General features: G+C 39.3%; 1 protein-coding gene across 1 annotated transcript in view; it reads right to left on the bottom strand.

Annotated features, from left to right (window-relative positions):
- PolZ1 (DNA polymerase zeta catalytic subunit) overlaps positions 1 to 27,568 on the bottom strand; it is a 409,350-nt gene that overhangs the window by 143,005 nt on the left and 238,777 nt on the right. Inside the window, exon 18 of the mRNA XM_067138984.2 lies at positions 18,564 to 18,727. Within this exon, the coding sequence (XP_066995085.2) occupies positions 18,564 to 18,727 (164 nt within the window). The remainder of the gene's footprint in view (positions 1 to 18,563; positions 18,728 to 27,568) is intronic.

Consider the following 27,568-nt stretch of genomic DNA (forward strand, 5'->3'; position numbering starts at 1 on the left):
CGCATCTAAGAATTTTAGAGCCTGATTTTAATTTCATCATATTTTACGTGTTGTGCACACAGTTTATCACTGATGATTTTAACACCTTTAATGTCATTTGTGTATGTTTATACACTTCTTTAGTCATTAGATGTGTTTGTAGAGTTTTCAATCAATCAATCAATCAATCAATCAATCAATCAATCAATCAATCAATCAATCAATCAATCAATCAATACTGATCTGCATTTAGGGCAGTCGCCCAGGTGGCAGATTCCCTATCTGTTGTTTTCCTAGCCTTTTCCTAAATGATTTCAAAGAAATTGGAAATTTATTAAACGTCTCCCTTGGTAAGTTATTCCAATCCCTAACTCCCCTTCCTATAAATGAATATTTGCCCCAGTTTGTCCTCTTGAATTCCAACTTTATCTTCATATTGTGATCTTTCCTACTTTTATAAATGCCACTCAAACTTATTCGTCTACTAATGTCATTCCACGCCATCTCTCCGCTGACAGCTCGGAACATACCACTTAAATGCTTACAATATAGTAACTATTTCAATCCACCTATTCAATACATATTGGTTTTATGTTGCTAGTTCATAATATTACAACATGAATTTGCAGGGACATTTTTCGCTTTATTTACAAGCATCTTAGGCCTACACAGATCTCTGCACATGGTTATGAGGGTGTTTAGGGGTTGTAGTAAGGATGTAAAGGAGAGGGCATATAAGTCTTGTTATGTGTAACATACCACTTAGTCGAGCAGCTCTTCTTCTTTCTCTCAATTCTTCCCAACCCAAACATTGCAACATTTTTGTAACGCTACTCTTTTGTCGGAAATCAACCAGAACAAATCGAGCTGCTTTTCTTTGGATTTTTTCCAATTCTTGAATCAGGTAATCCTGGTGAGGGTCCCATACACTGGAACCATACTCTAGTTGGGGTCTTACCAGAGACTTATATGCCCTCTCCTTTACATCCTTACTACAACCCCTAAACACCCTCATAACCATGTGCAAAGATCTGTACCCTTTATTTACAATCCCATTTATGTGATTACCCCAATGAAGATCTTTCCTTATATTAACACCTAGATACTTACAATGATCCCCAACAGGAACTTTCACCCCATCAACGCAGTAATTAAAACTGAGAGGACTTTTTCTATTTGTGAAACTCACAACCTGACTTTTAACCCCGTTTATCAACATACCATTGCCTGCTGTCCATCTCACAACATTATCGAGGTCACGTTGCTGTTGCTCAGAATCTTGTATAAATTATTTATTACTCTATACAGAATAACATCATCCGCAAAAAGCCTTACCTCCGATTCCACTCCTTTACTCATATCATTTATATATATAAGGAAACATAAAGGTCCAATAATACTGCCTTGAGGAATTCCCCTCTTAATTATTACAGGGTCAGATAAAGCTTCACCTACTCTAATCCTCTGAGATCTATTTTCTAGAAATATAGCAACCCATTCAGTCACTCTTTTGTCTAGTCCAATTGCACTCATTTTTGCCAGTAGTCTCCCATGATCCACCTACCAAATGCTTTAGACAGGTCAATCGCGATACAGTCCATTTGACCTCCAGAATCCATGATATCTGCTATATCTTGCTGAAATCCTACAAGTTGAGCTTCAGTGGAATAACCTTTCCTAAAACCGAACTGCCTTCTATAGAACCAATTATTAATTTCACAAACATGTCTAATATAATCAGAAAGAATGCCTTCCCGAAGCTTACATACAACGCATGTCAAACTTACTGGCCTGTAATTTTCAGCTTTATGTCTATCACCCTTTCCTTTATATACAGGGGCTACAATAGCAACTCTCCATTCATCTGGTATAGCTCCTCCGACCAAACAATAATCAAATAAGTACCTCAGATATGGTACTATATCCCAACCCATTGTCTTTAGTATATCCCCAGAAATCTGATCAATTCCAGCCGCTTTTCTAGTTTTCAACTTTTGTATCTTGTTGTAAATGTCATTGTTACCATATGTAAATTTTAATACTTCATTGGCCTTAGTCTCCTCCTCTATCTCGACATTTTCCTTGTAACCAACAATCTTTACATACTGCTGACTGAATACTTCCGCCTTTTGAAGATCCTCACATACACACTCCCCTTGTTCATTAATTATTCCTGGAATGTCCTTTTTGGAACCTGTTTCTGCCTTAAAGTACTTATACATACCCTTCCATTTTTCACTAAAATTTGTATGACTACCAATTATGCTTGCCATCATGTTATCCTTAGCTGCCTTCTTTGCTAGATTCAATTTTCTAGTAAGTTCCTTCAATTTCTCCTTACTTCCACAGCCATTTCTAACTCTATTTCTTTCCAGTCTGCACCTCCTTCTTAGTCTCTTTATTTCTCTATTATAATAAGGTGGGTCTTTACCATTCCTTACCTCCCTTAAAGGTACAAACATGTTTTTGCATTCCTCAACAATTTCTTTAAACCCATCCCAGAGTCTGTTTATATTTTTATTTACCGTTTTCCACCGATCATAGTTACTTTTTAGAAACTGCCTCATGCCTGCTTTACCAGCCATATGGTACTGCCTAATAGTCCTACTTTTAAGACCTTCCTTTCTATCACATTTATTTTTGACTATGACAAAAACAGCTTCATGATCACTAATACCATCTATTACTTCAGTTTCCCTATAGAGCTCATCTGGTTTTATCAGCACCACATCCAGGATATTTTTCCCTCTGGTTGGTTCCATCACTTTCTGAATCAGCTGTCCTTCCCATATTAACTTATTTGCCATTTGCTGGTCATGCTTCCTGGCGTTCGCATTTCCTTCCTAATTGACATCTCGCAAATTAAGATCTCCCGCTACAATCACATTTCTTTCCATGTAGTTTCCTACATAGCCAACTATCCTATCGAATAATTCCGAATCCGCGTCAGTGCTACCCTTTCCCGGTCTGTACACTCCAAACATATCAAGTTGCCTATTATCTTTAGAAACGAGCCTTACACCTAGAATTTCATTTGTCTCATCTTTAACTTTTTCGTAGCTTACAAATTCTTCTTTCACCAGAATGAATACTCCCCCTCCCACCATTCCTATCCTATCTCTACGATACACACTCGAGTGCCGTGAGAAAATTTCTGCATGCATTATATCATTTCTCAGCCATGATTCAACTCCTATTACAATATCTGGTAAATATATATCTATTAAATTAATTCTATTCCTTAAGGCTGATGATGACCAGCCAAGGTTGAAAGCAGTTCCTAGTTTAAAAAATGTAATGTAAATATTGCAAAATATAGTACTGAAAAGGTGTCTATTTTCTTGATAGACTTTATGATCTTGTCCATTACTATTATGAACAAGAGTGGTCACAGGGCACTTCCTTGATGGACACCTCTCTTTGTCTCAAACCACTCTGATCATCCATTGCCTATCCAAACACAGCTGTAGCAATTCTGGTATAGCAACTTTTAAAAATAGCAACATTGAATACCATAACCCTGACTGCTGTTTGTGAGGAGTTTTTATATATCATGGAAAAAAGAAAGAATGATGTCCTTGGACTAAACAAAACAAAGTGAAAAGGGATAGGAAATAAATTGCTGTGGAAAGGTTACAAACTCTACTGACACGGAAATAAGAAGGAAACAAGGAATGGTGTGGCATTCATAATCAACAAGAACATTGATGAATTACTTCTTCAAGAATTAGAGGACCGCTTTGAACAAGATAATACTCTTGTTATTGGAGACCTAAATGCTCAGGTGGGAACTGCAAGAACAGGGTATGAAGCAGTGATCGCTCCTCATAAATACAGAAACAGGAACTACGAGTGTGAATATCTCCTTGACTTCTGCATATAAAATAACCTAGTAATCAAGAACACCTGGTTCAAAAATGCAGCTGAGCTAAGAGATCACAAGGTACAGCTGGAATGGAGAGCAGAATCTCTTACTGACTATGTCATTACAGACAAAGAGGCTGGAACAGGAGAAAGTCTATGTAATGACCACAGATTACTAGAAGTCACCTTAGAAAACATCATGGTAAAAAATATTAATACGAGGTATAAACCCAGGATAAAAGTTTGGAAATTTAAAACATACAGAAAAGAGGTCTGAATACCAGATGAAAACACAGACCAACTGCCCAAATGGGAAGTAGGAACAACTAAAGAAGAATGACTTAGATCTAAGGAAACACTGGTGGACACTGCATTCAATAACATAGGCAAAACAAGTAGCAGAGAAAGAGAGAAAGAAACCCCCATGGAGGTAAGAAACTGTCCAATCAGAAATAAAGAAGATAAATGAAATGAGGAAACTAAGATGCAGAGAACGTCAGAAAGGTGTGGCAAGGAATGATGAGAAGTTAGAACTCAGCTGCAGAGAGACCTGAATCTTAAAGTGAAAATTTCTAATGAGAAAGAAAACCTGGACTGAATTTGCACATAAACTAGAAGAGGACAGCAAGAACAACAAGAAACTGTTAGATCAGTGGTGAGATGTAAGAAAAATAAATATGCAGGAATAAAGGCCTTGGAGAAAGAAGATGCAACCATCACTTGGAATGTCAAAGAGGTACGAGATGAGATGGGACAGTATTTTGAAAAATTACATAATAGTGCAATTTAAAATAAAAAAATATAAAAAAATCAAACAACAGGAGACCACAGCAAAAGAAAATATTAAAAAGTGGAGCCCCAAATAGAATGATGGAAGTGGAAAATACCCTAAAGAACATGAGTAAAGCCAAGACAACTGGCATAGATGAGGTAAGTACTGACATGATCAATGCTGCTGGAGTGCAAGGATTGCAATGGTTGTTTAGAGTCCTAAACACCATTTGGAAAGAAGAAAAAAAAACTATCTGAATACTGGACTAAAGGAGTCATTGTCCCTCTATTTAAGAAAGGAAACAAATGGAAACCCAGTGACTACTGGGGCATCGCTCTCCTATCTCATGGACTCAAAATAACAGAACAAATCATAGAACAGAGATTAAGAACCATCATTAAACCACAGCTTGAAGAGGAACAGTATGGTTTTAGAAGGAACACGGCAACAATTCGTCTAATATTTTCTGTAAGGATGGTCATGGAGCAGCCATGGAAAAAAAAGGAAAAGATGTCATTTTCATTTCCCTAGATAATGAGAAGGCTTATGACAGTGTTAACAGAGACAAAAATCTGGGAAAACCTTGAGAATAGATCTATATATGTGCTTTAATTAACGAAGTCAAAATGCTGTACGAACATTGCCAGAGTTGTGTCCAATTAGGTGATGAATATTTGGAGTGGTTTGAGACTAGGCAGGGTATACAACAAGGCAGCGCACTATTGCCACTTTTATCATCAATATAATGGATGAAAAGATGAAAAAGAGTTAAGAGACTCAATAAGAACACTGAGTTTAAAGCTTTTGCCTTTGCAGGTGATGTTGTGATATGGGATAATAGTGAAGCCAAAGTACAACAGAAGCTGAATGACCGGAATGCTATATTCAAGCAATTTGGTCTCAATATAAGCAAGTCCAAGAGGGTGGTGTTGTCTGTTAGTCGACAGAACATCTGTACTAACATCACTCTAGATGGATCAAAGTTGGAACAAGTACATCAGTTCTGCTACCTTGGCAGTGTAGTAACAACAGATAGCTGATCATCTTCAGAAATCACTAATAGAGTACAGAATGGAGCACAGTTTTATCATCTTGTGAGAGAACATCTTTGGGATAAACAAGTTCGATCAAGAGCAAGCTCCCTTAATATCTACAGAAGCTTCCTTGTACAAGTTACCACATACAGTCAAGAAACCTGCATCCAAACCAACAGAAATATTAGCAAACTACAAGCAGTGGAAAAGAAGTTCTTAACACATTCAAGCCCAAATCCAGGTTACTGCCTATAGCACGTGTCCATGCTGTGGACCGTATCCGAGTTATGTATCATATACTGCTTTGTAATCAATGAAGAGATGATGTATGTGCCATCTTTCACATGTCTCTTTCCCCTCACTTAAGATTTTCCCTATTTCATCCTTTATCAGGCTAGTTTTGCTAGAGAAGGGTTTCCATGCAGCATTTATCTCTCTATAGAATTTCCTTGCCTCATTCTGATTCCTCAGAAGCTCCATTTCTTCAATATTTGCCTTCGTCCTCTCTCTCTCTTCCTCGTTTGATGGTTCTTCTTTTCAATCTTCCATTTTTCTTTCTAGACTTCCATCATTCTTCTTGAACAATTTGATTGTAATGTTCTTCTGTATACCTTGTTCGTTTCTTCTGTTGCTATTTTAAACTCAATATCAAACCATGGATATCTTGTATATCGTGCTTTGATTCCCAGCATTTCATTTGCTAGTGTCTCATCAGCATTATTAATCATTTCCCACTGGTATTCGGTGTCGTTACACTCTTCAGCATTTTCAAGAATCTGTGTTACCCTCTCCTGATACCGCTTTATAATTTCAGATTATTCAAGAGTTATATTGTATTTAGGTATGTTTGGTCGGGCTCCTTTGAATGCAGTGGAGATCCTAAACCTCACTCGCGCCCATACCAAGAAGTGGTCCAGGTCTATATTTGGGTCTCTTGAGGCTCCTCATATCCAAGAGATGTGAATTGTGCCTTGTGCCTTGCATCTATTGACACATAATCAATTTGGTTAATTATGTTTCCATCTGGCTGTGATCCTTTTACATTCATTACACTTTCTAACATTGAATTATCATTGGTGCTAACAATTCTGTCTGTACTGTCAAGCTTAAACCCAAATACCTTACTGTACTAATCCTGTATAGGAACAGGGACCAACATTTTTTGGTTGTCTATAAGTTGCAGGTTACATAAAACAAAATTTTAAAGGACTGGTGGACCACTCTGTATATCCACCCCACATTTTCCCATCATCTTCTCATGCTATTCAGACTTATTTACAAATCTTGTATTGAAATCAACTATTAGCACAATATTATCTTTTCTGTTGACCTCGACTACTACTACATCAGCAGTGCCTTATCTGTTCCTTCATATGATAAATACACTGACATAATTCTAGTTCTAGCTCCTGCAAACACCAACACACATTATTTATTCATTTACATTACTAACAGAACTATGCTGTGTGCTATGGCTTTCTTAATGAACAATCCTAGTTCATACTGTGTTCTACACTTTTTCATATATGGTAAGAACATCTTATAATATCTTCCCTCTTATCTGCCCATACCCAAATACTGCCAATTTCTAAAAGTGACTCAGAAATTTCTGATCATGAAGAAGCACTGGGAAAAAGGAAAAGATATCTTCGTTTTCCTAGATATTGAGAAGGCTTATGATAGTGTACAGAGACAAAAAAAATCTGAGAATTCCTTGAGAATAGATCTATACCATGTGCTTTAATTTGTCGTAGGTACGATATCCTAACTGTTGTAAAACCTCCAATTATTATGTTTAACATATTTTAATCATATTTTATTAAATACTAGATTATCTTTTATTAAATATTAATTATGACTAATACATGGTTTCCCTGTAAATATGTATTATAAATTTGTATAATCTCAAATACATATTGTATAAGTTTAACATCAAAATCTATATAGTTGAAAGCTGTACAAAACTCTATAATGTTCATATATTAGGTGTATTCTGCTATAACTTGGTACATATGAAGGGTTCAATCAATCAATACTGATCTGCATTCAGGGCAGTCACCCAGCCTTTTCTTAAATGATGGTTTATTATCCCGATATATGTAGAGACATTAGGAATGTTGGAGAGATTTCTGTGTGTAGTGATAAGCAGTAATCAAAGGTTCGAGCTGGATCCATTACTGGAGTACTCCATTCGACTAGCCGGTCGATTGATGTTTCGAGTGTGTTCCATTTAGTGTGTTGTAAGAACCTTTCCAGAAATTAATAATTCTAGACGGTTGATTGAACAGTATGTAATATAATTAATGTTATTTGCTTTACGTTCCACTAACTTCTTTTATGGTTTTCGGAGACACCGAGGTGCCGGAATTTAGTCTCGCAGGAGTTCTTTTACATGCCAGTAAATCTACCGACACGAGACTGACGTATTTTAGCGCCTTCAAATACCACCGGACTGAGCCAGGATTGAACCTGCCAAGTAGGGATCAGAAGGCCAGCGCCTCAACCGTCTGAGCCACTCAGCCCGGCGTATATAATATCAAGCTGTTAGTCAGTGAATCAGTCAGTTCAAGAGAGTGTGTGTTATAGTGAGCGAGTCAGTGTTGTTGATATTTGTACTTGTCAGAATCGACTTCAGGGTACTCTGCTATTAAGTGTTGTAGTGTCACTTGCTATTGTGTCTAATTGTATGTTGTGACTTACAGTGACAGTAAAGTAGTTTACACAAGGAAGTGAACGTGTTCTCGTGTGATATTTATTTACGTCAAATAAAATTGCATTGAGAGCGATAAATTGCCGACCGTGACAGGACAATTAGAGACTCACCAATGAAGATCGACCAAATGACCATGGTGATTTTACGAAAAGTGCTGGCATCCCGAGGTTTACCGATGGCTGGAAGCAAACCGGACTTACAAGAGAGGCTGCGTCAGTATTTGATAGACAACGAAGGAGGAACCAGGCACTTTTGATTTCGAAGTCACCTTGGAGAAAGAAACTAATGACCGGGGGAGCATTATGTTCGTACAACTAACTACTTTGATTCAGGCCCAGTCTAAAAATATCGAGGCCCAGGCTGAAAAACTCGAGGGGAAAATCGAGGTCCAGTCTCAAGAAATAAAGGTGTTCTTTGGTCAAAGATCTGAAAAAATTTCTAAAATTAATGACAAAATCAGCAGCTTTGAATTAGATGTAGATAAAGTAGTAAGTGTTATGCACACCTTGGAAAACAAAGTCGAGGAGAAGACTGGAGAAACTGAGCGGGAATCCAAAAATTTTAAAACTGAAGTAGGCCAGAAATTTACGAAATTTGAATCCGAGGTTAATAGAAAATTTTTAACCCCGAAGAAAAACATTTCTGTAGGCAGTAGTCAACCTGGCAGAGGTATGAACCTCCCCCCTGATATACCAGTTGATCCCAGAGTAATCAAAGACAGCCTACCGGAATTTCATTGAAGGCTCAAGGAGTATCCTAAAACATTTCTGAAGACATCGAAGTCTCTACTGGGTAGGACAAATGATACCTGCAAATTGTCAGTCAGCAACTAAAAGCGTCAGCAGGGGCTTGGTGCCAGAACATTAAAGGGCTCAGCCTCAACTGGGAGGAATTCAAGAAAGAATTCGTCCAGATATTTGACTCGGAGGCTGTCCAAACTTCGATACAAAAAAAAAAAGTTTCAAAAACTTCAGCTCTTTAAGAGAGTCCGTGAAAGGGAAACTTTTTACACGAATATCCTTTATACAACTGAACTGCTACATGATAAGGTTCGATTACTTGTTAAGGTGGCACAACCAAAAACATTTGAAGAGCTCCGTCACGTCGTAGCAAAATTAGACGAGAAAACAAGTTACCATGCCTCAAAAAACGAAAACCTCAACAGCGGAGGAACCCCGGAAATGCTACCGATGTGGGCAGACCGGACACTTAAAAGACCGCTGCCCACTAAACTAGCTTGGGACCCACAGTTCGAGTCGGGGCAAGGATGGTTCCGGAAGAAGGAAGAAGCACCTGATACATTACACCTGGCTAGAAGGTAAACATGCTGGTCAAATCTACAGTGATGATGAACCTAATCCACCCCACACGGCTATTAACTAGATGATTAATGACGAGCCTTCCATCGCTATCCTTGACACTCAAGCTTCACACTCGTTTGTGAACATGAATGTGGCAAAATTATTAAAACCTGTTCGTCCTGCTAAGGTGGCAACAGTCAAGGAGGCAACTCATGACATACATTACAAGATTGAGGGTTGTACCTTTCTTCAAGCCAAGTGCTCTACTGAAGACATAGATATACTGGTAAAAGTTGTGAAAGATTTGATACCTGACATAATATTAGGGCAAGACTTCTTCACTAAATATGGGGTAGTGATAGATTATACAGCCAATGATATATTCTTTGGTAATAAAAACAGAATTAGGTTGGCACGGATAGAAAATAAAGCCTTTGAGTCGGAAACTTTAGAAACCAATGTATTGGCCGAACTGAAAATAGGGCAGTTGAGGTGGAGGAGAAGGAAGACCTTGAGAAGTTGCTGAATAAGTTCCCTGAGGACATTACTGATAGAATCGGGTTTACCACAACCGTAAAACCTAAAATAATTTTTAAGGATAATGCTCTGGTTAAACAAAGGCCTTACCCACTTAACCCAGAGAAACAAAAATTTGTAATAGAACAGGTCAAGGAAATGGAAACCAAGGATTGATTGAACCTTAAGTATCAGGATGGGCTTCTCCAATAGTACTACCTAAGAAGAAAAATGGTGATTACCGACTTTGTATGGACCTACGTCAGGTAAATCAGATATCTATCCCATGCCGGATCTCTGACATCTGATAAAAGCAAGTGAGTGAGGCAAAAGTCTTCAGTACCCTCGATTTGAACTCTGGCTACTCGCAAGTGGAAGTCGAAGAAAAGTCGCAACCGATAACTGCTTTTTCCACCCCAAGAGGACTCTTATCAATTCAGAGTCATGCCCTTTGGTCTTAAGAATGCTCCAGCCACCTTTATGCGCCTGATGGACGAAGTCTTGTCTGGATACACAGGCGAATTTTACCAGGTCTATCTGGACGACATCCTCGTGTACAGTAAGACATTTTCGGACCATTTGGAACACCCAGCAAGAGTCTTAGAGAGGTTGAGGATTCACGGACTTACCTGCCAAGTCAAGAAGTGTCAGTTCGCATCAAACTCAGTTGAGTACCTAGGTCATGTATTGACGGACAAGGGCTTGGACAGACAAACTGAGAAGAATAGGGCCATTGAGGAACAGGAAAGGCCTCGTACGAAATCCCAGGTACATCAATTTTTAGGCCTCTGTGGGTGGTATAGTAGGCTTGTACCACACTTTGAAAAGAAATCTGCTCCGCTAACCAACCTCCTCAATAAAAACATACTATTTAAATGGACCCAAAGGGAAGAAACAGCCTTCCAGGAAATAAAAAGATCTATTTGTGACGCTCCAAGTCTAGCTTGTCTGGATACAAGCCGGGAGGTCTGCTTGCAGACGGATGCGAGTGACATTCATCTTGGGGGCTGTACTGTTCCACAAGAGAGAAGGAGGAAGCAAGGATATAATTGAGTATGCCAGTAAGAAACTTTCTACTCCCGAGAGAAACTACTGTACAGATGAGAAGGAGGCATCAGCGATTGTACGGGCTGTCGGGAAGTTCAGAGGATATCTCAAAGGAAGTAAAGACTCTTTACAGATAATTCTTCACTTCAGTGGTTGAACCGAGTTTCTGGAACTAAGTGCAAACTGAAGCGATGGGCCTTGAACCTTGCCGATTTTGACTTCGAAATTTGTCATGTGGACAGAAATCAAAAACAAATTTACCAGAGAGAGAGATTTCTGGGCCAAGTAAGAAGTCTCAAACTGACCCTGTGCTTCTCGCTGTTTGGCGAGGAAATAATGAGATCGATTTAGATTGAATAAGGAAGTGGCAGACTGAGTACATGCCCTATAACAGAATGGCATCCTGGATCAGAAAACGCAGCACTGATTGTCGATCTGTCCCAGCTCAGTTTAAGATGTGCTACAAGAACTTCCGACTCAAAGACAGTATCCTTAAGTATACTTCCCACCTGTCTGAGTCTTCTCCGGTCATTGTCATTCCGAGGTAGCAAATTGCGAGGATTTTGGGAAAATAGCATGATAATCAAGAAGCCAGCCATCCTGGTCAAGAGGAAACCTGTTCTTCGATTCGGCGACATTTCTTCTGGGTACACATGCGTTGGGACATCAAGAACTACGTCCAAGCCTGTGCAATCTGTGCTCACACTAAGGCGAACAACCAGAAGGCGAGTACCAGCATGAGAGGACGCTGACCACATCAGCCTTGGGAGGTTCTCGCCCTTGACCTTATGGGACCCTACCCTAGGACATCTCAGGGAAAGAAGGGGATCCTCGTGGTGATTAATCTATTCACCAGATGGGTGGAAGCATTCGCCATCCCTGAAGTTACATCGAGATGTATCGTACAACTCTTAAGGACGGAAGTCTTCAGTTGATATGGGTATCCTCGGTGTCTACTCACGGACAATGGCAGTCAGTTCACCTCGAGACAGTGGTTGCAAGCTCTGTCGGAGTGGGGAATGAAAACACTGGACTACACCGATCTACCATCTGCAGGTGAATCCCACTGAACAGAGAAACCAGGAGCTAAAGAAGATGCTTCAGATTCACTTGGTAGACAGAGAACATACCAAATGGTACCAACACCTACATGAGTCCCTTCTGGCCATCAGACAGAAGGTTAACCGCATCACAGGTTTCTCAACTGCAGTACTTTTCCTTGGACGTCCAATGAAGAGAACTGGCGACTGGAACTTTATCCATGGACAAAGAGAGGAACTAGAGGATCCTGATACATGGCATGCACGTAACCAGCGGCAGATTCAACAGGTGCACCGCCAAGCCAAAGAGCATTCAAGGAGAGAAGCCGAGAACAACGATGCACCGGAGGAAAGGGAGTTCAGACCTGGAATACTAATTCTTCATCAAAACTATCCCCTCAGCAACAAGCTTGAGAAGTTCCACGCTGGGATGGCTCCAAAGTGGCTCGGACCTTTCGAGGTGGATAAGAAGTTTGGAAATGGTGTGTATCTCCTGAAGTCTACACTGCCGACGAAGGTGCATAGTCAGAATAGAAGGCGTTACCTCGACCCCTACAAGAAGACGGAGAGACCGAGCAGTCGACACACTCTATGGGGTTAGGCATAGATATCAAGGATAATTTAATAAAAAACCACCTATTCAATACTTTCCACGTTTAATGTGGTTATTATCTACATGATTTTATGTAGACTTATTTGGTCAGGTACATGTTTCACCCATTATTTTGGGTATCCTCAGCCTGTAAACAACCTTTAGGTCAAGGTTTGGGACCTTTTTAACCAATATAAACATACTAATATATACACTATATACAATATATACATTATATACAATATATACAAACATTAATGAACTCTTAAGATGGGTAACATAAGTTAATACAGTTAAGTTTTTTGGTCCTAATCTATCTAATATGAAAAATGTCCAAAACTAAAATGAATCTTCTTTTTGGTAAAGAGGATTACATATCGGGGTTTATGTGACCCCTATATCATATTAAGATCTTGACGTACCGTGTCTGGTGACAGGATGTGTCATCAACAATAAGTGGAGATTTGAACTGATTGTAGCTTGTAGGTTGGTCAAGATTGAAAATATAAATTTAAATTAAATGTGTTTTAACTTGGCAGTTCTATTCTGGTTAACTTAAAATGTTCAAAAATAAAAATAAAATGAAATGGATCTTCTTCTTTTTTTTTTATCATAAGTCTTGAGAAAGGGTGATATTAAAACTGGGGCTTATTTGACCCACGATTTTCACTTTCATGTTCTTGACGTAACTAATATTTAAATGTGTTGTCATGCACAAGTGGAGATTTAAGAAACCGATTGTTGTAGGTAGACTGGTCAAGAACGTTGTGAATGAAACTGTTAGCGTCTTGACTTTGGGTCTCATGTAACGTCAAGGAATTGACAAGAGTACAATATTAAGCTGTTTCATAGTTTTAGGCTGCTGCTTAATTGAGAAGGAACATCCTAGACACTTGATACAGTCTTGTGTGAATATTGTTCCCGTTGATGTGTTGCTTGGTCTTTGGGAGGGATCTTAAGAATATCTGTAATGAAGTAGAAAAGCAATATTGAATTAAAAATTTAGAGCACGCGTTGTGATAAAATGTATTAAATTAACACCTCTTAACTGTAAAATGACTTACTTGTTCAATTAATACTAGATGGACCTGTCTGTTCCGGCAGCGCCTGTCTTATCAACATTTCTACTCCTGGTGTTGTACTGGTGCGGTAATGGAGGGGCGGGGCATGGAGGGAGAGTGGGGGTAGGCTGGTCTATGGGCGTGTGTGCTGTTGCTGGAGGGGAGTTTCTAGAAGCAATATGGGCGGGTTTAACTTTTGGCTTAGTGGATGAAGCATTTGAGTGTGGAGATTTAAATAATTGAGGGATTTTGTTTTGATCTGAATTCACGATATTAATTAATCTAGGTGTTAATTCGTACAAAGGATTTTTAATTTCATTGACGTCGTTGAGATTTTTTTTTTATTGTAGGTTTGGTCTAAAAAGATGTGTAGATTTTCCAGTTCATTCATTAATTTCCCTTTACCTATGCTTCTAATGATGGTAAGATCTCTCTGTATGGATGTAAAGTGATGGCCCGTTTCTCTCATATGTTGGCTCATCGCTGAGTACTTATTGTGTTTTTGAGCGTTATAATGTTCCAGATATCTCGTGTTAAAGCTCCGGCTAGTCTGTCCGATATAAGAAAAATCACATTGTGTACATGTTAGTTTATATATGCCGGACCTTGAATAATGGTTGCTATTGTGATTGACCTTGTTGTGGTTAAAAAATATCTTTTGATTGGTGTTAACTATCCTGAAGGCTATATTGATATTGTGCTTCTTTAAAGTATTTGCGATCTGATGGACGGCTGGGTTGTTATATGTAAATATGGCGAAACTAGATTTTTTAGGTTTTTCTGGGACGAGGTTAGTGGACAATTTAATTTCGATTTTATTAATCAAATGGTTGACCATATCTATTTTAAACCCGTTGAGTTGAGCAAGATTCCTTATGTACTTCAGTTCAATTTTTAAATTGTTGGGAGAAAGAGGAATTTTTAAAGCTCTATAAATTAAATTATAGAAAGAGGATTGTGTTTGGGACTTCGGGTGTAGGGATGAATTCATAATAGTTAAGGAAGAGTGTGTAGGTTTCCTGTATATTCGAAAATCGAAGTATTATGTCCGCGTGTAATAGTTAAGTCCAAAAAGTTTAATGAGTTCCTAACCTCATCCTCTTTAGTAAACTTAACATTGGGGTCAATTTTGTTTAGGGACTCCAAGATCTCGTCACTATTAGTGACATTTTTGTCGAAAATTACGAAAGTATCGTCTACAAATCTCAGCCATAAACATACGCCTTTTATTTGTGTTATAATTTTTGTGTGTTCTATTGTGTCCATATAAATGTCTGCTAAGATGCCAGAAAGAGGGTCGCCCATCGCTAAGCCTGTTTGTTGGTAAAACTTACCATTGAAAGAGAAGAATGCAAAATTCATGAAGGATCATCACACATCGATACCTACCTTGGAGGATAAGAGAGATGAAGACATAGATATAAGGACACCTAGATACATAACTTTTTTTTTTGCTAGTGGCTTTATGTCGCACCGACACAGATAGGTAGTATGGCGATGATGGATAGGAAAGGCCTAGGAGTTGGAAGGAAGCGGGCGTGGCCTTAAGTTAGGTACAGCCCCAGCCAGCATTTGCCTGGTGTGAAAATGGGAAACTACAGAAAACCATCTTCAGGGCTGCCGACAGTGGGATTCGAACCCACTATCTCCTGGATGCAAGCTCAGAGCCGCGCACCCCTAACTGCATGGCCAACACAGCCAGTAGATATAATTTAAGACCTAGAGTAAGGAATGTACAGGATAGATACTGAAGATTTTAGGGGGGGATAATTGTCATAGGTACAACATGCTAACTATTGTAAAAACCTTCAATTATTATGTTTAACATATTTTAATCATATTTTATTAAATACTAGATTATCTTTTATTAAATGTTAAATATGACTAATACAGGGTTTCCCTGTAAATATGTATTACAAATTTGTATAACCTCAAATACGTATTGTATAAGTTTAACCTCAAAATCTATATAGCCGAAAGCTGGAGAACTCTATAATGTTCGTATATTAGGTGTATTCTGCTATAATTTGGTAATTATGAAGAGTTCTGGGAAGAGATACATGTAGAGACATTAGGAATGTTGGAGAGATTTCCATGTGTATTGGTAAGCTGTAATCAAAAGTTCGAGCTGGATCCATTACTGGAGTACTCCATTCGACTAGCTGGTTGATCGATCGATGTTTTAAGTGTGTTCCATTTAGAGTGTTGTAAGAACCCTTCCAGAAATCGGTAATTCTAGACGGTTGATCAAACAGTATATATATCAAGCTGTCAGTCAGGGAGTCAGTAGGTTCAAGAGAGTGTGTGTTATATAGTGAGCGAGTCAGTGTTGTTGATATCTCTACTTGTCAGAATCGACTTCAGGGTACTCCGCTATTAAGTGTTGTAGTGTCACTTGCTATTGTGTACAATTGTGTGTTGTGACTTACAGTGACAATAAAGTAGTTTACACAAGGAAGTGAACGTGTTCTCGTATGCTATTTATTTACGTCAAATAAAATTGCATTGAGAGCAATAAATTAACAAAGTCAAAATACTGTATGGACATTGCCAGAGTTGTGTCCAAATAGGGTATGGATATTCAGAGTGGTTTGAGACTAGGTAGGGTGTACAACAAGGCAGTGCACTATCGCCACTTTCATTCATCATTATAATGGATGAAATAATGAAAAGTGTTACGACACTACTCTGAGTTTAAAGCTCTTGCTTTTGCAGATGACCCTACGACAATGATGATCGGGGACCTGATGAAGCCTAGTTTTAATTTGAATTCTAAATTCACAGTGGTGATACCCACAAGGGAGGAGTGGGCCGCGGATGCTGGGGCCCGTCTTAGGTCTGGGGGCTGTACATGGTACACAGATGGCTCACGGACAGAGACAGGCACAGGCGCCGGGGTCTGGGGGCCTAAGACAAGGCTCTCCCTACCTATGGGTAAATACGCTACTGTTTTCCAGGCCGAAGTATATGCAATACTGGCCTGAGCTGTATATATACGGAACATACCTGGACACAGAAGATGCATCACTATTTGCAGCGACAGCCAGGTAGCGTTAAAAGCACTATGTGCAGTTAAAACAATATCAAAAATGGTATGGGAATGTCAAAGGATGTTAGATCAGCTGTGTGAATTTAGCTCAGTTACCCTATTATGGGTCCCTGGGCACACAAGTATCAGTGGAAATGAAGAAGCTGACAACCTAGCGAAACAAGGCTCAAAAGGTCCTTTCATAGGACCAGAGCCCTTCCTGGGAGTGTCACCCCGAAGCATGAAACTGGTAATATCCCAGTGGACAAACCAGTCTCACTTAGACATTTGGAAGAGGTTAACTATAGCAAGGCAGGCACGTGAACTTATCAAAGGGCCTAGCCAAAGTTATAAAAAGGTCCTGATAAATTTGAATAGGGCCAGAATGCGAATGGTAGTTGGACTGTTGACAGACCACAATACCTTACAGAGACACCTACACATCATGAAAATCAGTCAGGATCCGATGTGTAGAAGATGCGGTAGGGAGGAGGAGACCTCCGCGCATGTGTTATGTCAGCGCGAGGCTCTTGCAAGCACTAGACATCGATACCTTGGCTCACATTTCGTGAGCCTGGAAGACATCAGGAATGCCAACATTCAGACACTGGTATCCTTTATAGGAGCACTAGGGCTGGACTAGGCAAACCCGTTTAAGGGACACAAAGGGTCTTCACAGACCTACGTGTGGAGCCCTGCGAAAGCAGGGTTCACCCATTCTTTATCTATCTATCTATCTTTTGCAGATGATAATGTGATATGGGATAATAGAGAGGCCAAAGTACAACAGAAGCTGAATGACTGGAAAGCTATATTCAAGCAATTTGGTCTCGAGATAAGCAAATCCGAAATGGCAGCGTTGCCTGTTAGTTGACAGAACATCCGTACCAACATCACTCTATATGGATCAAAGTTGGAAGAAGTACATCAGTTCAGTTATCTTGGCAGTGTAGTAACAACAGATAGCTGACCATCTGCAGAAATCACTAGTACGAGTACAGAATGGAGCACAGTTTTATCATCTTGTGAAAAGAATTCTTTGGGATAAGCAAGTTCCATTAAGATCAAAATTAATACTCTACAGGAGCATCTTTGTACCAGTTACCACATACAGTCTAGAAACCTTTGACCAAACCAACACAAATATCAGCAAACTGCAAACAGTGGAAATGAAGCTCTTAAGAACTATGATCCAAGAAACAAGGAGGGACAAAATAAGAAAGGATGAGATATGCCATCTAGTCCAAGTAAAAATCCTCTTAGTGAGATCTGTGTCGAAGCCAGGCTGAAATGGTTTGGCCATCTCAAGATAATGGACCCAAAAAAAAACAGCTGAAGTGTGGTTTGAGAAGGAAATCAAAGGCAAAAGATCAAGAGGTTGATCAAGGAAGAGATGGATTGATCAGATTAAAATAATTTAGCTCGACGAGGTTTCGAGGTTATGGAAGAAAACATCTACATGGACAGAAGAAAATGGAGAGTGCTCACTGACCGCACCCGGGAAACTGAAGCTGGTTCAAGATTATGATGATGATGATGATAAAAGGACGTAAGTGCAATATTATCATTTCAACTCTAAGATCAACAAATATAAGAACTTTGTACAACATACTTACCTCATAACCTGCCAGGATGTCTGGATCCCACTTCCTAATGAGGGACACCACTTCATTCATAAGATCTTTTTCAGTATCCACAAATGTAGTAATATCACATACAATACCAGTTCCCTTCAGTGGATTCTTATGAGGATCAACAGCATCCTTGACCACAATCATGCCTGTTGAACACACAATGATACACAAGGTTTTCAAATGGAAGTTTTAATGACAAAAAGACAATAAGGAAAAATTCGCAGAGAAATTAATGAGGAATAATGTATACCTAAAACCTGGTATTAGTAGTATATTAACAGAAGCTGATCACAGATGGATTCATTGGGAAGTCGCAAAATCCCCAGACCTGGATAAGTACCTGTACTGATCACCAATTGAATAACTTCTTTTTCGGTCTCCAAAAATAATTCATGTAATGTATTACCATTTCAAGGATATTCTCATAGGGACTGTATTCTTTATTTTATTTTATTACTATAAATACTAGCGTAATTTTCCCTCCCTGATTTTTAGAATGAAGGTTTGAAAAAAAATATATAATTGCATATCCCGCCGCCAACCCACCCCCTACCCCCCACCGCCACCCACCGTTTTATTTATGGTTTGCGCTAGTTGCGAACCATGGACTTATCTCGTCTTCGTGAATCATGCCGATGTACGGATTATGTGGTTTTTTTAAATTAATTTGTTGATGTACAGAAATCGGGAACTAGTTTGGTAATTTCAGTTCATGTTTCCCGTGCTAAGAGAGGACAAAGTGACCGATTGCTCAACATTCAAGTGCCCAAGGCCAGAACACACCTGTGACTGCTAGCCATAACTCGCCCTTGTTATCAGCTGTGACTCGCACGTATACAGTAATTGCTTTCAACAGTGTTCTTACACATGAATTGTTGTGTGAAGTGTTTGTTAGTGACATGATGGAAAAGAAAAACAGCAGTTACGATGCACAATTTAAATTGTCTGTAATAGAATTTGCTGAATATAACGGCAATCATGCTGCATCTCGTGAATTTTCTGTAGCACCATCACACGCGTGTTACTGGCAGAAGCAGAAAGAAGAATTGCAGTGTAAAAAAAAACTTTATCATTTCGGGGACCAAAAACCGGGAACCATCCAGAAATTGAAAAATAAGTTGTTTCTTATGTAAATCAATTGAGAAATTATGGCTTTTCAGTTTCCCATGAGATGCTCTAGTTATAGGCTGTAGAAGTAGCAAAAACCTTGAAAATTCCTGATTTTAAAGCAAGCAGAGGGTGGCTTTATCGGTTCATAAAAAGAAAAAAATCTTTCTTTTTGAAGAAGGACATCTCTATGCCAGTGACTTCCAAAGGACCACAATGAAAAAATCATGCAGATTCATAGATTTGTAATTAGGAAGAGGCGCAAGTACAATTACCTGGTATCGCAAAATCAAAAATGCAGATCAAACTCCGATTTTCTTTGATACGTCGAGGAACACTACAATTACCAAAAAGGGAGCGTCCAGCATAGTCATGAGGACTACTGGGGCAGAGAAACTTCGCTGCATAGTTATGCTGGTTGTTACTGTGGACAGGCAAACAATTCCTCCCTATGTATTTTTCAAGCAAAAAAGAATTCCTAAAGGGAAATTTCCTTCTGGTGTACACATTCGTGTCCAGGAGAAAGAATGGATGGTGGCGGATCTCATGAAGGATTGGTTGTATGTTGAGTAGGGAAGACAACCTGGCCATCTCTTAAACCACAGGTCCACAGGTCTCTCCTGGTTTTGGACAGTTTCCATGGCCATCTTGTTGATGATGTTCGCCAAGAAATGGTCAACTGAAGGGGCAAAATTCCTGGTGGTTTGACGCCAGGCTTGCAGCCCTTTGATGTAAGCGTCAACAAGCCAATCAAAGACAACAAGCGGTGGGTATATTCTGAATGGATGGCGAGAGGTTCTCAAACTCTGATGCCTACCGGGAAGATCAAGAGACCTTCACTAGAATTAATATGTGAGTGGATTGTTTGTGCATGGGAACTGATTTCACAAGACATTATTGTGAAAAGTTTCAAGAAAACTAACATTTCCAACGAAGTGGATGGAACTGAAAATGATTGACATGGTAAGTCTATTTCTTTGAAGTGAAATACATATTAGTACAGGCAATTCTACAGATTTTACCCTAATAGAGTATTCTAATTTATTTCAGGTATCTGGCTCCTATCTTCAGCGAATTCTTGTGTGACATTAAAAGATAAGAGTTTCTGTATAATTATTGCTAGGGGATGTATTATTGCCTTCGATTTTCTTATTAAAATTAATTGTTTTATACATATTTTCAATTATTTTGTACTATTTTAGACCCAAAATAAATTCCATAACTTAAATAATGTAATTATGTTTGATTTTTCATTTCCATTTTAAATTCAGATTCGCATAATTTTCCCTCCTCTGTTTTGAGGTTGAAAAAAAATAAGGGGGGGAATTCTGCGAGTGAATACAGTACTTATTTGAAAACTGACTCTCGGTGATAATCTCATAGGACTCAGTATATAATGAAAAGTAGTTAACAATAAATCATGTACAACTGTGAGTGTAGATACAGCTGATTCTTCTTCATATGCCTCGTCTTTACTGGACACTGGCTGTCAACTTGTTCCATAATACTCTGTCAGTACTAACTCAGAACAGCATTGAAGATGTCATGTCTGACCACTATCGAGTATTTTTGAGCCATGCTGTACATCTCATTCCCCATGTGCCCAAAATACCTCATTTTCCTTTTATTTGCTCCTTCTAGGTTCTCTCTTCCAATATTCATTCTGTGTAGCAGTTTCAATTGAGAAATAATATATCAATGATACTTGGAGCATACAGTGGTAAAGTTTGAAAATATTTATTCATCTAGTCGTCTGTTCGGTGAGAGTCCATGCTTCTATTCCATCATTAAGGATGGAAAACACACAGCATAACAGTAGAGGTACAGATTTAGATGTAAGTTGCATAAGATGTTTGTTAATTTTATGACTGCCTACCAGTTTTCTCAATATAGATCTTGATTTCTTTGGCATGGTCTCAATTTTCATTCAGATTACATTCCAGATAATTTTTAACTTCTTGGGGAACTGCTCAGTTAAGTTAGCATGTTAAGTTAATATGTTAAGTTGGCATATTTGCTCCTTACTACAATTTAGAGAGAGAGAGAGAGAGAGAGAGAGAGAGTCTTACCCCAAGGGAAAGTTATCACCTGAATATTTCAGATTGTTACTGGCCATTGATCACTATGCCACCATCTACACCTTCTAAGGCTTTTTGAAAAAACCTGAGTATGTGTTGAATAACAGCAGCAAAAGTATGCATCCTTGCTGGACTCCTTTCTGAATGTTTTCTCAAAGACCACAAGCACAAAAATACATCCAAAAAAATGTAATTAACTGTTGCATTATGTGACCTCTAATTGAGGTGACCTCTTTGCATCGATTACAGAAATTAGCGGAGTATTACTGATGTTGGAATACGTGTAAACAACGTATGTAAAAAGACTATAGTTTATTAGATGGTGTCAGATGTTTTATGAGTAATATTGTTTATGACCTGTCTGGCCTATTCAGTCAAATGGAAGCTAACACTCATTACCAAGTCCTCCTCCTCCTCAGATATTTAGCTCTTTTTTTTTTTTTTTTTTTTTTTTTTTTTTTTTTGCCGCACTGACATAGATAGGTCTTATGGTGACAATGGGATAGGAAAGGCCTAGGAGTTGGAAGGAAGTGGCCGTGGTCTTAATTAAAGTACAGCCCCAGCATTTTCCTGGTATGAAAATGGGAAAGCACGGAAAACCATCCTCAGGGCTGTGGGATTCGAACCCACTGTCTCCCAGATGCAAGCTCACAGCTGTGCACCCCTAACCACACGGGCCAACTCGCCCTGTATATTTAACTTTCAAGAGCCAACAAATTGGCCTTGATGGATTAGAAGGTTTGAACGTTTCAGAATTTTGTCAAGATTGAAGAGGAAGGATGAGGAGGAATGAGCGAGTATGCTATTATATTGTTTGGGAGGCAAGGGTGAAGATCTGTTGAAGTCCTTTGGTTTGAATGAGGTGGATAGTGGCAAATATGATGTCAAGGCGATGTTCAATCAATCAATACTGATCTGCATTTAGGGCAGTCGCCAGGTGGCAGATTCCCTATCTGTTGTTTTCCTAGCCTTTTCCTAAATGATTTCAAAGAAATTGGAAATTTATTGAACGTCTCCCTTGGTAAGTTATTCCAATCCCTAACTCCCCTTCCTATAAATGAATATTTGCCCCAGTTTGTCCTCTTGAATTCCAACTTTATCTTCATATTGTGATCTTTCCTACTTTTATAAACGCCACTCAAACTTATTCGTCTACTAATGTCATTCCACGCCATCTCTCCACTGACAGCTCGGAACATACAACTTAGCCGAGCAGCTCTTCTTCTTTCTCTCAATTCTTCCCAACCCAAACTTTGCAACATTTTTGTAACGCTACTCTTTTGTCGGAAATCAACCAGAACAAATCGAGCTGCTTTTCTTTGGATTTTTTCCAATTCTTGAATCAGGTAATCCTGGTGAGGGTCCCATACACTGGAACCATACTCTAGTTGGGGTCTTACCAGAGACTTATATGCCCTCTCCTTTACATCCTTACTACAACCCCTAAACACCCTCATAACCATGTGCAGAGATCTGTACCCTTTATTTACAATCCCATTTATGTGATTACCCCAATTAAGGTCTTTCCTTATATTAACACCTAGATACTTATTACAATGATCCCCAACAGGAACTTTCACCCCATCAACGCAGTAATTAAAACTGAGAAGACTTTTTCTATTTGTGAAACTCACAACCTGACTTTTAACCCCATTTATCAACATGCCATTGCCTGCTGTTTCAAAAGTTTCTTGAATTTAAGACAAATACTGTGTATCTTAAAGTTAAAAGTCTCAAAAGAAGACAGATGAAGGGGAAATCTATAGTTTTTTTCATTAATGATCTTTATAGGTTAGCTGACCAATGTTAGTTTCAAAATTTGAGAGACAGTTTAATTAGAGATCTGACCGACCCATTCTGCTGTTACTGCTCCTCCACAGACAACACAATACTCCCCGCCTCCTTTTATACTGGCGGGTCCACTTTTCGTAACATCTAGGGTTCAAAAATTTTCTCCCTTAAATAGGGATGTACAGATACTTTTGATCAGGCAGTGTAAGAACAACAGACCCAGGCCTGTACTCCAGCCAAAGTCAAGGATATTTTACACTTTCTAAATTACACATCCCCTGTGTATCATGCGTATTATACAAATCAAGCTTCCAACGCAGGAAGACAAAGAGACACTGTTTGATATTCCTGATTATGATTAGGTTATGGTACAGGATCAAGTACCTGTAGGCCTACCTGATCATTGCATTTGTTTGTAACAACACTTTTGTTATGTATATTACATCAGATGGTTCACCAGCCCCTTATTTTTTTCGGAATTAGGCAACCCAAATAATGCATATATCATAGTTATCCGAATAACATTAGTATCAGCTCCTTTATGCCCTTAGTACAACTATACTGTTTATATAATGCTCATGAATATGGTAGAAATCATTAGCGGCAGTGTTATTTCTATTATTTAAACTATAATGAACGTGTAAAACGATCACAGCTGCGAATAACACTACCTTATGTTTGGACAGGAAGTGTCTATAAGGATTACAATGTGCTAGCTATGCACAACGGCGTGCGGTAGCTAAGGTGGCTAAAGCCTGCATCACTGCTATTGTATCACCCAAGCTGTCTGGTATTAGGTTCGATTCACAGGCTGGTACACATTCTTTTTTTTTTCGATTAACACCATTTACAGTGACAGTAATATGGCCACATACATTCTATTCCAAAGAGTGAATTTTGATTTGGTCCTAAAAAGAATTGTTTTTATCTGATGTTATGTAGCCAGGTTCAACTACAACATGATGGTCTATATTCAGTGTAACAAGTGTTCAAAATGTTGATCACCTTGGTCTATGCAGATTTCAGCACGATGTTTTAAAGACAGTCTTGCACGTTGTAACATGTCAGGTGTAACAGGTGGGCATGCCTCGGTGATCAGCTGCCGATGGTGACCAGGATCTTCAGGCTCCTGTGCACACACTACCTGCTTTAAGTGACCCCACAGGAAGAAGTCAAGTGGCATTAGATCGGGTGATCTGGTGGGCCAGTGAACAGGTCCGCCCCTTCCTATCCACTTATTTGGATAGGAAGCACGAAGATAGTTCCGGACGATGACTGATCCATGAGGTGGGAGCCCTGTCCTGTTGAAACTACATTCGTAATCATCCGCACAGTGGCATGTTCTCCAGCAACTGTGGGAGTTAATTTTGAAGAAAATGAAGGTAGCTAATGAAGCTAATAAACTATGATAAGGTAGTGTGCTCCCGTTAGATGTCCATCAAAGAAATATGGTCCGATGGGATAGTCACCCAAGATCACACACCAGACATTTACTCCCCACTGCACTTGAAATGGGCCCTGTCTTACCCAACGGGGATTCTCTGTGCTCCAAAAGTGCATATTGTGCTGATTCATAACGCCATTGTGAAATTGTGATTCATCTGAAAACAGGACACTTGACAAAACGACTGCATTATTGGTCACCCTGCATAATGCCCATTGACAAAATGTTACTCCAGCATCGAAATCACATCTGTGGAGCTGCTGGAGTAACTGCAGATGGTATGGGTGAAATTTACTGTTATGCAGTACATGCATGACTGATGACCGGCTGATGTTAGTCTGTTGTGCAAGTGTCTGAGTACTAATAGGAGGGTTATTATGGACAGCGTCCGAAACAGCCTCTTCATTTGGACCAGACATTATAGGAGCATCTCTAACAGAAGTTACCCTTCCAAGCACCCCAGTTGACCACAATCTTCGTTCAAGGTTTTAGAATGTATTAGTAGTCGGTAGTCTTCTGTCAGGCAAATGCTCATGATAGAGATGTTGCGACTGAACTGCGTTCTGCCTTGTTTCCCCATAAATGAGCAACATATGAATGTAGTCATCACTGCAATGCATCGTGCGTGAATGAATACGTGCTGCAATGTGACCTGGTAAGTGTGCTTAAACAATGTGTGTCCATTAAAATAGGGCACAATCTGTCAATCAAAAATAAAAGAAAATGCATAAAGTTGGAATCGAACCACTGCATTACCGGTATTCAGACACCTTGTGTCACTGGCCCTTAACCGACTCGGCCACAAATACAACATACAAGATGCTCACTGACGGACTGTTACTTGAGTATGGCCATTCAACATCGAAAGTTAATATCTGTGTCAAAGTCTTTACAGTATTCACTTAACCTTTTACCATTACGGAGCGGCAACCTCTGTGGTGTAGTGGTTAGCATGATTAGCTGCCACCCCTGGAGGCCTAAGTTCGATTCCCAGCTCTGTCACACAATTTGAAAAGTGGTACGAGGGCTGGAACGGATCCACTCAGCCTCGGGAGGTCAAATGAGTAGAGGGAAGTGCGATTCCCTCTTCAGCCATCCTCAAAGTGGTTTGTCATAGTTTCCCACTTCCCTTCCAGGTAAATGTCGGGATGGTACCTAACTTAAGGCCACGGCCGCTTCCATCCCTCTTCATTCCAATGTTCCCATGCCCAACAGAAGGCCCCTGTTCAGCATACCAGGTGCGGTCGCCTGGGCTAGGTACTGGTCCTCTGTCCTAGTTGTATTCCCCGACCCGAAGTCTCACGCTCCAGGAGACTGCCCTCGAGGCGGTAGAGGTAGGATCACTTGCTGAGTCCGAGAGAAAAACTAACCCTGTAGGGTACACAGATTAAGAAAGAAAGAAAGAAAGAAAAAAAGAAAGAAAGAAAGAAAGAAAGACCATTATGGAGCATGTGGCATGATACTTTCTCCATAAATTAGCAACAACTCAACGTACTCTTCAAAGGAATATATCCTGAGGAAATTAATATGTTCTGTGATGTGACCTCGAAGGTGTGGATTATTATTTGTGTATGTTAGAGATGGGAGGTTGTAGATTCGAATCCCATGCTGGCTGTCCTGAAAATGGTTTTCCTCAGTTTCCCATTTTCATCACTAGACAAATGCTGGGACGGTACCTTAGTAAAAGACCAAGGCCTTTCCTTCTCAATCCTTTCCCCACCCACCCTTAAGAGGAAGACGCCAAATCAGAGCGCATCCCATAAAACCAATAGGAAAGAAAATATTGATTATTATTGTATCCCCGCTAAAATGGAGCACCTCTGTCCTTCGAAAAATTTGCCTTATGCCGGATTTGAAACACTACGCTGCAAGTACACACTCGTGCTCCAGCCCTTAACCGATTCGGCAACGAAGTCAACATACATGATACTGCTAGAGGTTTAGTACTTAAGGATGGCCGTTCCACCTCGAAAATTAATATCCGTGTCAAAGTCTTCAATGATGTTTTACAGTAATCATCTTACTTCTTTACATTACAGAACACGTAGGGTAACCTATTAATTTGATCGTATTACGGGTACCTGTTTTATTTCAAGGCGCAATAAATCAGGTTTGCACAATGGTCCTTAGTATTTGGCGTGGAATTATGCATAGTAGCTTTTCCTATGCTAGATACCTGGATCCATTTACAATGATGACACACAGGTAGTGAAGAGCCTTATCGACCACAAGGAGAAATTTCAAGTTATTTGGTATTCATAAAACTAAATTATAAGGATCTTTAGGTTATATGTGTTATTTGGGTTGCCTATCTCTGGAAACATAAGGGGCTGGTGAATCACCCGGTATTATGTATTGCCAGAATTATGGGTATTTCCTTTTATTTATCACAAATTCGGGTATGTACAATATACAAGTAAAATTACTGCAGTATTTCTTTTTGTTCCATTTACAAAATTCAAATTTTCTCCCTTCAAGCAAAGTGGGGGTTACACTGTTTTTCGAGTATGTCTTCATTTAAATCCTGACAAAACAAGTGGGGATTTAGAAAATATACTAGTTTAAAG

Source organism: Anabrus simplex, chromosome 1, assembly GCF_040414725.1.
Source record: "Anabrus simplex isolate iqAnaSimp1 chromosome 1, ASM4041472v1, whole genome shotgun sequence".
Lineage (NCBI taxonomy): Eukaryota > Metazoa > Arthropoda > Insecta > Orthoptera > Tettigoniidae > Anabrus > Anabrus simplex.